The sequence below is a fragment of the Pleurodeles waltl genome, chromosome 9, assembly GCF_031143425.1.
Source record: "Pleurodeles waltl isolate 20211129_DDA chromosome 9, aPleWal1.hap1.20221129, whole genome shotgun sequence".
Taxonomy (NCBI): Eukaryota; Metazoa; Chordata; class Amphibia; order Caudata; family Salamandridae; genus Pleurodeles; species Pleurodeles waltl.
The window spans coordinates 40,274,440-40,290,299 of NC_090448.1; the positions used below are offsets into that span (position 1 = coordinate 40,274,440).

Sequence of the window (15,860 nt, forward strand, 5' to 3'; positions counted from 1 at the left end):
ACCCCTTCCACACTCTTCTTACTTCAGTATATTTGAAGGATGTTTTTTTAGAACTGATATTTGGGAAGTGCTATTTTTAGAAGTGCTGCTTTCAAAGTTTTAGAGCAATACTTACTACAAAATGCATGCGCAGGGCCTTGCACTGAGGTCCAGTAAGAGGCTTGCAGTGAGGTGGATGTCAAGGTGGTTGCCTGGAAGTGCTTTCAATAAAGTGCCTACAAAAGGGGCTTGTACTGAGGTCTAGTAAGGGGCTTGTACTAAGATCTGGTTAAGGAACTCACACTGAGGTCCGGTAAGGAGCTCGCAGTGACACCCAGTAAGGAGCTCGAAGTGATGTCCATTGAAGAGCTTCCACGGAGGTCCGGTGAAGAGCTCGCACATAGGTCCGGTGAAGAGCTCGCACATAGGTCCAGTTAAGAGCTTGCACTGAGGTCCGGTAAGGCGCTCGCAGTGATGTCCGGTGAAGAGCTCACAATGAGGTCCGGTGAAGAGCTCGCACTGAGGTCCAGTGAAGACCTCTCACTGAGGTCTGGTAAGGTGCTCACAGTGTTGTCTGGTGAAGCGCTCGCACGGAGGTCCAGTGAAGAGCTCGCACTGAGATCCAGTAAGGTGCTCACCGTGAGATGAATGTGAAGAAGGTTGCTTGGAAGTGCTTTCAATAAAGTGCCTGTGTAAGAGGTTGCAGTAAAGTGCAAGAGAAGATAGACCACATCTCACCTGCTTTGTTTTTCATTTTTCTAGGGGGAGAAAGGAGAACGAGGTGAGAGAGTAAGTGTATCTCCTCCTTCTATTTAAGTGCTATTTTTCTCATTTTGTTCTTCCTGATTCAGAAGGACCACGAGACAGACAGAAATACCCAGATTATATCCAAACACAGATGTTGTATTTTTATGATTTGTTAAACGATACGTTCAAAAGTACAATGATTAAATACACTAGACACAAAGACTCTTTATCAGCTTTTCATGTGTTCAGGCAGGGTCACAGAACATAACATAGTTCCACACTATGTTCCAAAGGTATACAGAACATTTTACAGGATAATACCATCTACATGATTATGTGGGCAGTGTCATCCATTCCCTAAAATATGAAACAAGTATTGGCAAAAACAGTAGATCTGGCTTTATTGTGGTAATGTATGCAAATAGAGGCATAAATGTCATCTGGATTTGTTACAACAATCAATCTATGCCTGTTGGTGTTAAACAAATGTATCCAATAAAGTATGCACATCTTTATGCTGCTCATCAACAACAGACAACAACAAGTACACTTAAATCAAGAAAAACGTTACCAACCCGCCTACATGTCAACATAGCAGCTGGCCTCCCAGGGCTGTGGATCTTTCAGCTGACCAGAAGCACCAGTTGGAAAAGGTTGCTTATTCTGTAGGTGGCATCATTGCTTAACTTGAGCCGGTGGATTCCAGTGCTCGGCACCAGCACTGAATTCTCAACACCTGCACTTATGACAGTCTGCCACATGGTGGTGCTGTTTGTCTAATTTAGAGATGAGAACAACCACAGTTGGTTAGTAAGTGAGTATACATTAAAATGACTAATACCTACTACCCAAGCCATTCTTATAGCTTTGGAGTGCCCTGATTGGTCTGGATTGTCACACTTGTAGTTGTGTTGGTACGGTCATTGGCAGCACTGTTAAGGGCAATGGGTGGTACAAGATGCAGTGGCCTTGTGACAAGGGTCTGTCATGCATTTTCTTAATAAATTAAGCACTGTGGCATGCACTAGGATCCCATAAGAAAAGGCACTAATATCAGTGAAGCAGTAATGGCAATAGCATTAAAAATAAATAAATGTTGGAGAGCGGGTGTGGAGCACGTTTGGATAGGGGAGGGGAATGAAATGAGCACACATAAGGGAGATGGACAAAATGTTTAAAACATAATGGAAGGAATGTGGAGGGGTATTATAGAGCAGGGAGGGAAGAAAGGAGAATGAAAGGAGTGTGTGGGAAAGAAGAAGCAGGGGAAGAGACCAAAGAAGCATGCCCACACATAGCAGGCTGAGTTTAAAATAAATCAAGCCTCAGCAAAGCCAATAGGTTTGATATTTGCATGGTTCAAGCAGTCATGCACCACAGAACATTATACAATCTCCAGGCACACATTGACACGTGGGCACACATGCTGTTATTAAACACACCCTTCACAACTTGCAGGAAGAGTCTTTCCTAGAATGAAAAGGTGCAGATTTGATGAACCATTATCCTGTAGCACGAAAGGTGTCAGGAGACTTACATTTATATATTTTCCATGTCTGCATACATTTATTTTGTGCCTAGATTCATTGGGTATCTTTCGAGCCATAACACGATTGCTAACTGGTTATAGTAGAGCACATCATCAGTCAGTTACTGCCCCACTTTCCATGGTCCTCCAGAAAGGCTTTGGCAGGAGCTTTAATGTGGTCTCTCTCAGGTACCCTGGGTACAGGTCTGATAACAAAAGTCAACTTCCCGATACAGAAGTCAAAAACAGGTCCAGTTAGTAAAGTTTGCATACAAAATATGCTTCTTCTGGGAATATTGTTGCTTGTGATAAATACAGAACCGTTTGGTCATTGCTCATTGAAATATCAGCCAGGTAAATATTGTAGTGTATGGTGGGAGAGTTCTTGATGTCCTAAACTTCCTTTGAAGAATGATGATTGTGGTTAAGTTCTTTCAGAACACCACTGGTTGTTTGCCAAGATTGTCAGAGATGTATGTATTGAAAACTACAATTGTAAACAACCTCCCTGAGAAATTAGGCCCTATGAGACACAGAAAACTACAAGCTAAGCCTTAATTATACAGCAGAGTTGTTTAGTAAATTTGTGGACCATACACCCACAATAATACTTCCAATATAAGGGATCAAATAACATGAAACTAATAAAGGTAGTGGCGGAATTTGTCATTAAAGAACAGTGTGTGACAGCTTAAGCAACCACTTTGAAATCTCACGCTATTTATCATCTGGCACTTTCACACAATGCGTTTGTAACATTGATTACAATCGTACATAAAATAGCTGGTATATCAAGCCATGTCACAAGCAAGGACTTTGTAATATTATACTACTTTCTTTGATTTTTCCAAGTCTTTATTGTTCTGTGGGTAGAACTCTCTGTGGGTGCATCCTGCTGTCTCCAGAGTACTTTCTCTCACCCTTCTTCCATGTCTTACTTTAGGACAGGAATAACTGGGATACTGTTTCCTAGTAATGTGGAGGCTGATGTTCTAGTGACTTCCTTTCCATTGAACACATGAACCTATATATTAGTTTGTTCTAAGTTAATAGAAAGCTCCTGAGTCCTACTCACTGAAATGTTTATAATTTGAAAGCAATGTCAGAAAGACTTCTGTACCTCTAGGGAAAATGAGGAAGAGTACAGATAGACTGACTGACTCTACATCTAAGCACCTTTCAGTAAGTCATTAAACCACCATTGCCCAGGTAACTCTGCTGCAAGTGAAATGGTTATATTCCCAACTTATGAGCTATAGTCCTAACGCAGGTCTCCAGTGGCCATTGGACCCATGTGAATAGGCTGTAGGCGCACAGAACTGGGACAGATAGGGCTTTCACTGACACACCGGAGACTAAAGCATGGAAAACACGTCAGATCTGAGGCCACTCAGACTTGAAAAACTCTTGCATGGTAATCATATACATGTGCCCCCCAACTTTGGTTCTGAAAAGTCAAACGGTGCTAAAACTATATTTAGAGCTCTTTAATATGCTCAATATTTAAAATAATGTAAGACAACCAAAAATGCTAACAATATATAAAACATTACCACAGGCGAATATTAGAAATGTGAACATAAATGAACCCCTAATATTTTAGTAGGGGTCTACAGATGCCTCTATTTCTAGAGGTACACTGAATCTTTATTATGCTAGTTCCCCTATGGATGGTGCATCATCCAACTAAATACTCAAGTTGGGGGCATGTATTTGCTAACATTTATACAATCACAAATGGTACCACCCCCAACCCAGGCTGTGACCCAAGACATCCTAAAACCAGAAAATGAGGAACAGTTCTATATGGATTGACTGACTCTACATCTGAGCACCGCTCAGTAAGACACTGTACCACCATCGCCTAGGTAACTCTGATGCAAGTGAAATCATTTTTCTAACTGTAGATTTATCTACCTTTTTGTTTAGGGCTTACCAGGGCTCATCAATGGAATTTTGACCAAAGGGGAGCGTGGCAGCCCGGTAAGTACAAACTTTGTATACTTCACAATATAGCAGTTTGTTTGGGCCCGCTCTGATTGTCATCAGAAATGGAGCAAATCAGCGCCATTTTAGATAGGAACTGAGATCTTCTAATGCAGGACATGTGATACACTAAACCCTCACAACTTATTTCCTGTTGCACTCTGGAAACTTACCTCGTTGGTAAGTTGTAATGTGGATTGTTGTATCACACATTCTTGGGTATCATCACACCAGTCCGATGAACGGGTATTCCAAAGTAGACAATTAACACAACAAAACAACATTGGAAAGAGGAGCAAGAACCATAAACAAAAAATGTGTACACCCACAACCAGTTAATATAACTTAAGTCAGACTCTGCTCTGCGGTGGTAGTCTTGTAGTGTAGCCATTTTTAATGTAGCTTTTGCGCGTTTGCTTAAAGCATTAGGCCTCTGTGCACTTTGCTCTAGATGCATTTTATTTAGCCTCGCACTGTTATTTTTCAATAACCAGTTTCACGGTCTTGTTTTATTTTTTTCTATCACACTGTTTAGCCTACTTCAGCACCGGAGTTCTCAAACAATACATTCTTGCTCGCTCTGTGCTTCAGTCAAGGATACAGTCTGGTACATTGCCGATAGACGTGGTAGAAGTTTAGTCTTTAGGGTTCGTAGAAAGTACACATTCTTACGTAGGGACGTTTCTTAGAACACCGGCGTGTTAGTTATAAAAACACTTCCTAGTCCTGGTACACGTAAGAGGGAGATTCCGACCAGGAACCCACAACTAGATGCTGACTGCCCTGTTGCAGATGGTGATCCCGATCACAGACCTTTGCTCAGGTATGAGGGTTGATGTCCTCCCGGGGGAACCTGAAAGGCAGGCTTAGAGCTTATCATGCTGTGCTCAAAATATAACTCAGAGAGAGAACGTAATCTAGTGGCACCATGATCGCATTATTCTTATGTTTCACTCTCCTTGTTACTATTTCAATCCTACTGTGTTCGATGGTTCTGGTTATTGCGGCTCACGCCTTGTTATCTAAAATGCAGTCGTTTTATGAAACCAATCTTTAAAACTCAAACTGCCTTTGTCATTTATATATGAGACCACACTGTATATGCGAGAACTGGTTGTGACCTGAGTGACCGCGACTTCCCTGGGAAGTGCTAAGATGTCATGCGCTCGGCTGTCCAATTGTCTCTCCCCTTTGGGAGAGGTGAGGCACTGCTAGTTAGCCGGAGCTCAACCCGGATTCGGGGTGACAAGGGTCCTTCGCCGTGGGTTAGACTTAGTCCCCCACACTGTGAACGATCCTGCCACCCAAAAGTCCAGTAGTCTCATTAGGATAATGAGAGCCTACGCGACAGTCTCAGACTCCATGTGGAAAGCGCCCAGAAGGCTGAAAGCACCAAAAGGCTCTTATGAATGGTCTGTGACCTTTGCTGCCTGCCTCATGGATGGATGACAAAATATGATTTGGGAACACTATTTTGACGTGTTATGAATTAGTTCTTACATTAGGAAGGTTCATGGACTTTTGAAAATACTTGCATATAACAGTCAACTAACCTCATTTAAGTCAACCCTTCGAAGATTCCTTTTCATTCAGCATTGATGGGCAAAGGCTAGTGTTCTACAATGAAATATGTAAAATCCACACATTATTTTCAAATAACTTCATACTACCATTTTCTGATTAATTCATGTACATCCTGTGATCAGCTCCAGAAGTGAGAAGATACTTCCTGTGTCCTTCCCAGTGAAACAGTGTATCAGACCCCAGCTTTAAATTGGTAGAGAGGGAGAGCTTTGATTCAAGGGACGTGAAGAGTGCTCTTTTAGTGACCTTGTTTTATTGTTGGGGTGCACTCACCTCATGGGATTGGGATATTATTCTAAAGAGCTGCAGAAAGTATAATGTGCCTGCTTGCATGGGTGTGGCTTGTGGATTAATAGTTTACGGCAGCACACCTTGATGCAGGTATATCCCGTACCCATGGTCTGTAAAACGTGTTAATTGTTTGTCAGCATCTCTTAACTCCTCTAACGTAGCATGGTTAATCAACAGGTTTTTTAGGCTGTGTCTGGATGAGCGGTACATCAAGGTAACAAGTGAAAGGTCTGGCCCCTTTCTATCAGGACCAGTAGCGTGTAGTGCCCCTGCAACCTTTGCTGATGTCGTTGGCATGTCAACTGTATCTCCAGATATGTGCAGGGAGCATGCTCTGCAGGTACATTCACTTGCATTTAGAGAGTACTGAACCCCTGATTGGCATCAACCTCTGGGTATGTCACTCCTGAATAAAGTTATCTGTGATATAATTGCAGTTTGTCCATACTACAACTGTGAAGTTACACCCACAAATGCCCAACCTTGAGTGATCAGGTGAGGAGCAAGTGTTTGGAGAATAATGTCAGTATATTTATACATTCAGCCCTAGTTTCAGTCCAAACTGGTATGTTTAAAAAAACTGAGGTCGAACAGGGGTCAACTTTCCTATCCAATAGAAGGAATGTTTCGAGTGCTAGGCTTACGTTTCCGTTCTTAATACAGATTTTAGCTTTTCAGAGAAGGAGATTCCCTCATGTTGGGTGCAAAAAAAGTTGGCCAAAAGATATAATAGTCCTAAATTTCCAGTGGCCATGCTCCCCAACTTTGGGTCTGAAAAGTCAATTGGTGCTAAAATTATAGTTAGAGAATTTTAATATACCTTAATCTATAATATAATGTAAGGCAACCAAAAAATGATAACAATATGTAAAGCATTACCACAAGCGAATATTAGAAATGTGAACATAAAAAACCCTAATGTTTTAGTAAGGGTCTAGTCTACACATGCCTATATTTCTAGAGGTACCCTGAATCACAGTTATGTGCTTTCCCTTACAGATGGCGCCTTCTCCAATTATATGCTCAAGCTGGGGGCATCTATTTGCTAATATTTGTACTACCACACATGGTAACCCCAACCCAAGCCATGGCCCCAGACATCCTAAAACCAATCCATGAGGAACATGGGGTGCCTTCTGTAATGTCTCTTGGCAAGCATCAAAAATTACAAGACAGCTTCTGAAATCACGTCGACGTACATATAAAATGAAGTTGCTCTCCCGGCGATCAGACAGAGAAGTGGAGTTCTCCAAAATAATCGCACAAGCCTTTTCTTATATCGGAAAAGTCACCTGTCCACGAAAATCTCAGCTAAAACCTAAAGCAGAAATATAAGGGCCCACAAGGAAAAAGGGAAATCAAGAATACACCCCAAAATTATTTAGGGAAAAATAAGGGCATACCCCTTATTCAAAAACCTCATTCCTGATATGAAGAAGGATCACCAGAGTTAGAGACAAATATGTTGGGTCTGCCAGTAGGTGTGTGGGTTGCCAGGGGTGGTGCCAATGATCTCCCCCACTTTGGCAGAGGACTGTCACCCTCTTTAGGGTTCCCCACTTACCTGGCAGGGGTCCCACAGCTGTAAATGCAGCAGGTCCCACGGTGGCTCCCACAGCACTGAAGATTTGCAGAGCCGGCTCCATGTTTAAAGTGCCTGCTCTACAAACTCTTTTGTGAAGACAGAGCAAACTCCAAAAGACCTTGATTGAGGTTCTCCCTCTCAATTAAACAATTCCAATCTTAATTTAATCCACAATATAGTCATACTGAGCTGAATCATAAAATACCACAAAGAGATGTCAACTTTTCAAAGTAACATGTAGCTGGATAGGTGGGTTGTTTAATGGCATTTGCATTGCATCCTACAGTGAAATATACCAAGGCAATGTATTTCAATGTGCTCAAATATCAGTTCTCCACTGCTCTCAGAATCTGTAAATTTAGCAGGCATCCATATTTTCTAAAGCATGTGTTTGAAGGGTTGGAATCAATAACCAAAGATGCTTTCTTGTTTTTCATCCTATGTTCAGGGCCCACCTGGTGATACCGGTAGCCCAGGGCCAAGAGGACCGCCTGGACTTTCTGGACTGAAGGGTGACAAGGTAACCTAAGTCAATAACATCTGGTCGGAAACAAGATGCTGAACGTGCAGGGTGATCTTAGACACACAGATACACACAAACACACAACCATACATACACACACACGCACGCAGTCACTTGAGGTCTCATATATGTACCCTGAACCCTTACTCTGATGTACCTTAATTAAGAACAAAGCCAACATTAAGTTACTTAAATATACATGTGTATATTCCTCTACAGAGGAGACAGACTACTGTATGTAACCTTAGGTAATGTCAGGCTATTACTGGAGTAAAATGCCTGGACCTCAGTGGCACTGCTCAGAGGTGGACTTGCCTCTAGTGCTATCATGCTGGTGTCTCTGAAAACCTCCTCAGAATGTTTCAGGCTGACCATTAGTTCAGAAGTCTGGTAGGGCAGGTGCAGGGAGTCAGTGCCATGTCAAGGAAGACTGACCTATGACTAACCAATTCTGCACTTGCTGCACCATACTTAAACAGCACAGTTTAATACCCTGCTTTGGAAATGTGCAGCCTGCCTCTGTTTGTCCACAGCTGCTTGTTATGACATTAACTCTGAGGTTTCTGTAGTGCTTCCATTGGAAGAGAAGAGTTGGATATTGTTTGACACTTCAATTAATACATGACAAGAGCAAAGCATATACACAGCTTAGAAGATCACCCTCCAGCCTGTACACGTATTGTAATACTAATACATAGAGTAACATCTCCTGAGTTTCCTGTTCTTACACTTCCTATCTCTATGGTTAGTTCTGGTGCATGAAGTAATCTGTAATGTAATAATGACTGAAGAATCTGCCTATCGTGACGTACACAATCACATTCTTGTGTTACAATGCTGTGGTCCATGTAGTGAGCATGAAAGGACTCTTTGGACATGGAGATTTGTCCTTCTCCTGGAGCATAGCCTCATTACCATCCTTTTGACTGGCCCCTCCTCACTTTTAGGAAACTATTGTTTCCTTTTTAGTTAAGCATTTCATGAAAGTGCATGTGTTTTTCAGGTCTTTCCCTCATGTGCTTCTACCTTGCCAAATATCCCCCCACACTCTTTGTTGCTCTTTCCTTCATATTCTGCTTGTTCTCTCTGTCTTATGTGCGTCACTCCTGCCAAACTCTCACACCCTCACTGCGTTGTTCTCTCCCCCATGTGCTTCTTCTTCCATCTCCATGTGTTTCGTCCCCCATGTGCTGCCCTTCTCCTCCCTCGACCTGAATTTATTTTTATTTTATCCGCCCTGCCCATTCCATGTTAGTTCTGCTTCACCTGCTCCAACTTCCAGTCCTCCATTTCCCCTCCACCTCAGGGTTCTTTATTTATTTTTTTGTAGGGCAAAGTGCTGGCTTGCCCTTCAACTTAAAAAAAAAAAAAACTCTTTCACGTTAGTGAGATTTAATTTATTTTCCAATCCATCTTGGAATGGTAAATAAAAAAATGGCATCTGTGTCATTTTGTAGACATGCACATACGAGGTAAGGCATGTACGCGCTTGCATGACGATGCATTCATGCGTATGTCATCAAGCATGTGTGGGCCAATGAAATGATGGGACCAGCTGCTGTATCATTGTGTTTTTTTTCTTTTGCCCAATTGTGCTCTGTGGCAGCAAAAAATGTTTTTTGCCGATGCTGCACAACACTTGTAAACAGAATTTGGCAAAGCAAGACATGTTGTTTTTGCCAATGCTTGTACCTTATGGTTGTACGCCTGCTGTTATAGGGCCTTGATTAAACACATCCTCCTTCTCTAACCACTTCATTCTTATATTATTGTTGACAGGGCGAAGCAGGAGAAGGGCTGCCTGGTCCAGCAGGGCGTGCAGGAGATCCTGGAGATCGAGTAAGTTAAGCAACAGTGCCTACCTGGCTGGGTCGTGCTATGCTAATTTCAATAATTATCACAAACCTTTATTTTAACCATTGTGCATTATATAATTATGTGAATACTAAACATGGTAAAAGCCTAATCTGCATATTCCCTTACTGAGAAAGCCTACTATCTAAACTGTCCATTATACCAAAAAGGCCCAGAGAACAAATCACTGCTTAATTTGAGCCAGTGGTTTCTGGTGCTCGGCAATACAACTTAACTGTCAACACCAGCGCCTGTGACAGCCTGCCACTAGGTGGAGCTGTCTGGCTAATTTAGAGATGAGCACGACAACAGATAATTATTAATTCAATATACATTGAAAATGGCTATTACCTGCCACCCAAGCCCTTCTTATAGCTTTGGGGGCCTGGAATAGTCTGAATTGTCACACTTTGTAGGACTGTGATGGTTAGTAGTTGTGTTATTACTATCACTGGAAGCATGGCAGGGATAATGTGTTGTGCAACCCTGCAGTAGCCTCCTGATGAGAGCCCTTGGCCCTTATTTTATTTTTTACAAATTAAGAACTGGAAGAAATGGTTTGGTTTTGGATACATCCTCAAGATAACAGTTGCTTTGTTGTGTCAAGCCTACAATGCAAGGGTCTAATGTCCATCCTGGCAATTATTATGTTAGATTCTAAGAGGTCTAATGCTTAAGAGCATTTTGCCAAAGAGGAGCAGAATCTTCTTGTTAAGCTTGTCTAAGAGCAGTGAAAGCGATCTAACAACACTCAAACCCTCCAGTATGTGTCATTGTGTCCCACAGTGCGTCAAAAGGTGTGTCTGATGCTCAGCTCTCAGTGTTCAATCAACTTTCAGCATGCAAGGCCCAGTACAAACTGACTTTCCATGCTTGGGTGCACTTGCAGGTAGGCCAACGTTGACACAGGTAGGCCTAAGAGCATATGCATCCCCACACACTCACTAGTATCCACTGGAACATTTGAACTCTGGGTTTCTTCAGTGAGATGAAGCCAAAAGGAGTCCTTTTGCCTTGAGTGAAATCTCATCTTCCCAACATCCTTTAAACTGTTTTTACCTAGCATTTTCATTGTAATTATTCTACTTCCAAACTGCAAGGTATACACATGCACTGTTTTAAATCAGCAAAATTCGTTAATTTGTGAGACATTCCTCTAATGCAGTGGTTCCCAACCTGTGGCCTGGGGACCCCTGGGAGTCCACAAAGCCTCCTCAGGGGGTCCCCGACTGCTTAGAAAATGAAATAATATTAACAGATTAGGTCCCCAGCTTTCGGCAATGACTCAGTGGGGGGTCCCCGGATTCCAGAAATGAATCAGTGGGGGTCCCTGGATTCCAGTAATGATAAAGTGGGGGTCCACAGAAGTCAAAAGTTTGGGAACCACTGCTCTAATGTGAAATGAAATACTTGCCTTTTTTTTGGTCATGTGTTTCTTCCAATTTTTATTACTTTTCCAAACTTGGTCCAAATGATATTGACAAACTGAGGAAATGTGATGTTTCCATAGTAACTTTAAGGCTCACAACTTCATATGCTGCACAAGGTCTATCCATGCATTCACCTTAAGTCTCCTGGGTATTTATGGACTATCTAAAACTATGTTGACCTTTGATTCCGCACAAAACATTGTTGTCCTACAATCAGATAATTATTGTGAAATATGTCAGTATTTGTACTTTTCAACGTGAGTAGTTAACATCATTCAGCAGAAAAATGAAAAAGTGATGGATGTAAATCTTTGAATCAGGCTTAACTACTTGTAAATGCCTAATCACATTCCATTTCACCTTTTGTCAGCGTTTTTGTACATGCACGGAAGCAGACTACCCAAATGCAAATTATTATTGGCCCATCTCCTAAAGGAAAAATATCTCAATGTGCTAGGTCACATCCCCCTGCATGGGAATGAAGGAAACCACCAACCACATTTTGGTCTCATTGGGCCTCAATGACCCACAGGAATTGAATGGGGGGCTACCCAGAGAAATTCCCAATGAGTAGGATTAATTCAACCATCTAATAACCATTACTTTCTATGTTGTTATTGTTGCCTCACTAAATGAGGAACAGTTCCAGAAATGGGTCTGTAGCATCTTAGACTTTTGGGACTGAAGCTGCACTTCATCAAAGAGGCTCAACCAGAGTTAATTGTAAGATTACTTAAGGCATATTTATGTACTGACGTGTTACCCCACTGGATGCATTGAGCACCAGCTGCTTTAGTCTTACTACTTAATGACATTTCTTGTGCACTTTTATAGCATCAACTGATGTGAGAGTGTTTTTAAATTAGGCTGTTGGGAAAAAAAGGCAAAAATCTACCCCAGTTGCATGTGTTTCATTTCACTGTGGATGTGGCCTGAAACTTTGCTATGGACTTACTTTTTGGTGCAGTGCCCAGACTGATTTAGATATGGTATGTCCCTTTCTGTAATCGTGTAGCTAGTGAGATTGGATCAGTTCTTCTAGGAATACCCAAATGGTTAAGAATAATTCAAGGAACTCCATCCATCATTTTAAAATGTGTAATAACACCCTCATATGTTTCCTATACATGTTTACGCACTCTGATTGAAGTTTTGTCTACTAATTCATGAGTATTGTATGCAGCATCTAATTTGATAGTGTATTGGAATATCTCAAAGGCATCTTAGATTAGTCCTAGGTTTTTAGGTATTATTTTAAATGTGCAATTTCTAACATATAGTTAAGTTGTAGAAATTCAATAACTCCTTACATCCTACTTCCCACACCTGTTAACTGTAGACACTGACCTTCTCACTTTTTCATGGACTTTTGATTCAAGAGTTCATGTACTTTAAGGATAACATATTACAAAGTGGTGTAGAGCTCCCACCTCTAGTGAATAATAATGTTATGGTGGTGCATCATTAATGAATAAATGGATTCCCACTTGTATATGTAATCTGATAAATTCAGATGAATCAGATCAAAAAGCGCTACAGCGAATGGGGCACCTTCTTTGGTATCCCTCTCAGTTTTCTTAACAAGCTGTTGTTATTCTATAAAATAATCTTAATTGTTTGCCTTTTGAGGGAGCAAGAATATTGTTTCTGTATGTTATTGGAAATGGAAGCCACCAGTCATGCCTGTAACACTGATATATAAGGGGTATTCATTTTACTAATATAGATTAAACATGCTCTTATGTTTCTTGGTCTCATACATTAAAAAGAGGTTATTTAATCCACAATATTTCCAAAATCAGGACTGTCATCTTTGTTACAGCTCTTCCTTCTAATTCTGCAAGTAACTTTGCTGATATTAGACTCCACACTACCACAATCACAGCTTAGCAACCATCCCTTATCCTTTAAATGGATGGCATCTACATATTTCTTTGTATGTGTTTAAGCAGTATAACTACTCTTAGATTTGCACCATTTTTACTATTTAACTGAAGTTGTCTCATTGTTTCAAGATAATCTACTGTACGTGGCTCTCAATATGCCTTCTGCATTTGCATTGCAACAGTTGTACATGTTCTGTTTGGGTTTTTAAATATACTAGTACATGAACATTTTACATCTCTCGTGAAATGGGTACTTTGAACATAAATGTAGCTTCATTGTTTATAATGATTTGTATATTGTTTGTTACACTAGGGTCCAAGAGGGCCTCCGGGGGAACAAGGCATCAAGGTCAGTATGGGGCAGATCATGCTTTCACCCTAAATAGCAATATTTTAATATTCATGGACATTTTTCTTCCCAGAAAAAGGGACAATACATGGTAACAAGGATTTCTTATCAAATCTAACTTCAACATTTTGAGCAGAGGAATTTACTTTTTAATTCTTAAACTTCCAGTGTAAAAAACAATATGGTTTGTCCCTGGCAAAAACTGCTTTATGGCAGATCTCAGATTGCTTAGATCTAAAAAGAATCATTGTAAATATCCTAAATCTGGAAAGAACCATATTTTGTACCCAATGATTGAGGAATAGATTTTCATATCCTTGTCAAAATAAAGAAAGGCAAAAACAAAATAGTTCTAATTAAAAAATTAGAGTAACCAGCAAGCACAACTATCAATGTTTGAGCTATGGTTTCTGGTACATCATTGACTAGTTGTATATGTCATGTCACAAACGATATCACAAGTGTTAGCTGATTTGTACATAACCTGAGCATTCCTGGCCCAGTCCATTGTTATCACGTTCTGGGCTCTTTTTGAAAATGAAAATAGTATTTTTAATTTGATCTCTTGTGATGTGGTTTTCGAGACTGACACCTCTGAAGTCATTTGAAGGTGGCTGTTCAGCCAATACGTGCATTTTGAGTCCTCATCTTACTCATCAGAGACTTTATTATATGAAGTGTTTTGACAAAATGGAGATAGGCTTTCTACTTGGTCTCCTAAAAGATACTTTTTTAGTTTCCTCTTCTCCTCCTTGGGATTGTATAAATTCTAGTGACCCCCACATCCATTTTCCAATACCAAATCAGAAATAAACTTGGGTGAAAGTCGGTGAAGGGAATAAGTACTGTAACAAGCAAAAGAAGAACTTTAAACTAATGAAGAATAAACCCAGAAAGCCAGGCAGCAGCTCTCTACACTGGAAACATTTGAAATGAAACAGTTCCTCCTATGACTGGACTTCAAGACTACTGTTCAGCTCTCGTGCTCTTCAACTTAAATGGTGCGAATTACCTTTTATATGGCCATTCAAACTCTACATTGGCCCCCTTTTAAGGTCATCTGTACAAATCACTACAAGCCTTTGCAACACAAAACTCCCCACCCTGATTGAATCCCACGCCCTGGCTGCACTGTCTTCAAAACCAGCTGCATCACCTCCAAAGCCATCCCCACCAATACCACGCCTACCTGGGTGGTAAGCTTACCATATCCTGCAGGCCTCGACACAACCACAGCCAGGATACCATCCTTAACCATTTATGCACCAAAGTTCTGGAACGGCAACCTGCTCCAACTGCTCCAGCTTAGAAAGGAAGACATACCTCTTCAAAATACATTACACTGCAGTGCAATAACACTCCCCATCCACTCTCTGGACCCAGCTACCTTCCAGTATCCCACTGACTCAATTATTGCCTTTGACCCTGTACAGCAAGCCACTGCCTATCAGTTAGGTTTGCACTATGCAAACACCTCATACATGCATTGCTGATAAGTAAGACAAGCATTGCCAGGCTCATGCTCACTACAATCTTTTTGTTTGAGGAAATGGCACAAAGTAAGTATTGGGTGTGACTCAAAGGTTCCCACATGAAAATAGGCAAACAACTGGAGCCAAAATTATAGTGAAATATAGCCTGATCTCACACCAAATCTAATTTCCTGGAATGTAGTTGCTTAGGTTCATGGAACCCAAGCAACTGGACATAGTTCTGTGCATTGTAAAGAAACACACCTTGACAATCTTATGTTATGGAATCAGACTCCATATAAACCTAGTGGAAGGACCCTAAAATTGCAGACTTCGCCCATCTGCTTACTGTAGGAGAGAATGGGTGGGTCCCCTGTTTCTAGTATGAAAAAGATGGTGTAACTTTTAAAATGAATTAGTTATCCGTGAATAATTCTGAACAGCCCATTATCCAGGTAGTGCAGACACTTTTTGAGTGGAAGGACTCCTGCTTGCTCCAAGTTGACATAAGAGAGCATTTAGTATTAAGGATTTTTTCAATATGAGGTTGAGGAATCTCAGAACAATGACAATACAAAACATGGCTTCAGTTTCCACAGATTTTCTTTAAAATGATGGGTTCAGAGAAAATAGCCTTTCTAAACAA

General features: G+C 41.0%; 1 protein-coding gene across 1 annotated transcript in view; it reads left to right on the plus strand.

Annotated features, from left to right (window-relative positions):
- Positions 1–15,860, plus strand: part of COL7A1 (collagen type VII alpha 1 chain) — a 618,941-nt gene that overhangs the window by 391,497 nt on the left and 211,584 nt on the right. The window contains exons 42-46 of the mRNA XM_069207404.1: positions 742–768; positions 4,184–4,237; positions 8,149–8,220; positions 10,003–10,062; positions 13,707–13,742. Of these exons, the coding sequence (XP_069063505.1) occupies positions 742–768; positions 4,184–4,237; positions 8,149–8,220; positions 10,003–10,062; positions 13,707–13,742 (249 nt within the window). The remainder of the gene's footprint in view (positions 1–741; positions 769–4,183; positions 4,238–8,148; positions 8,221–10,002; positions 10,063–13,706; positions 13,743–15,860) is intronic.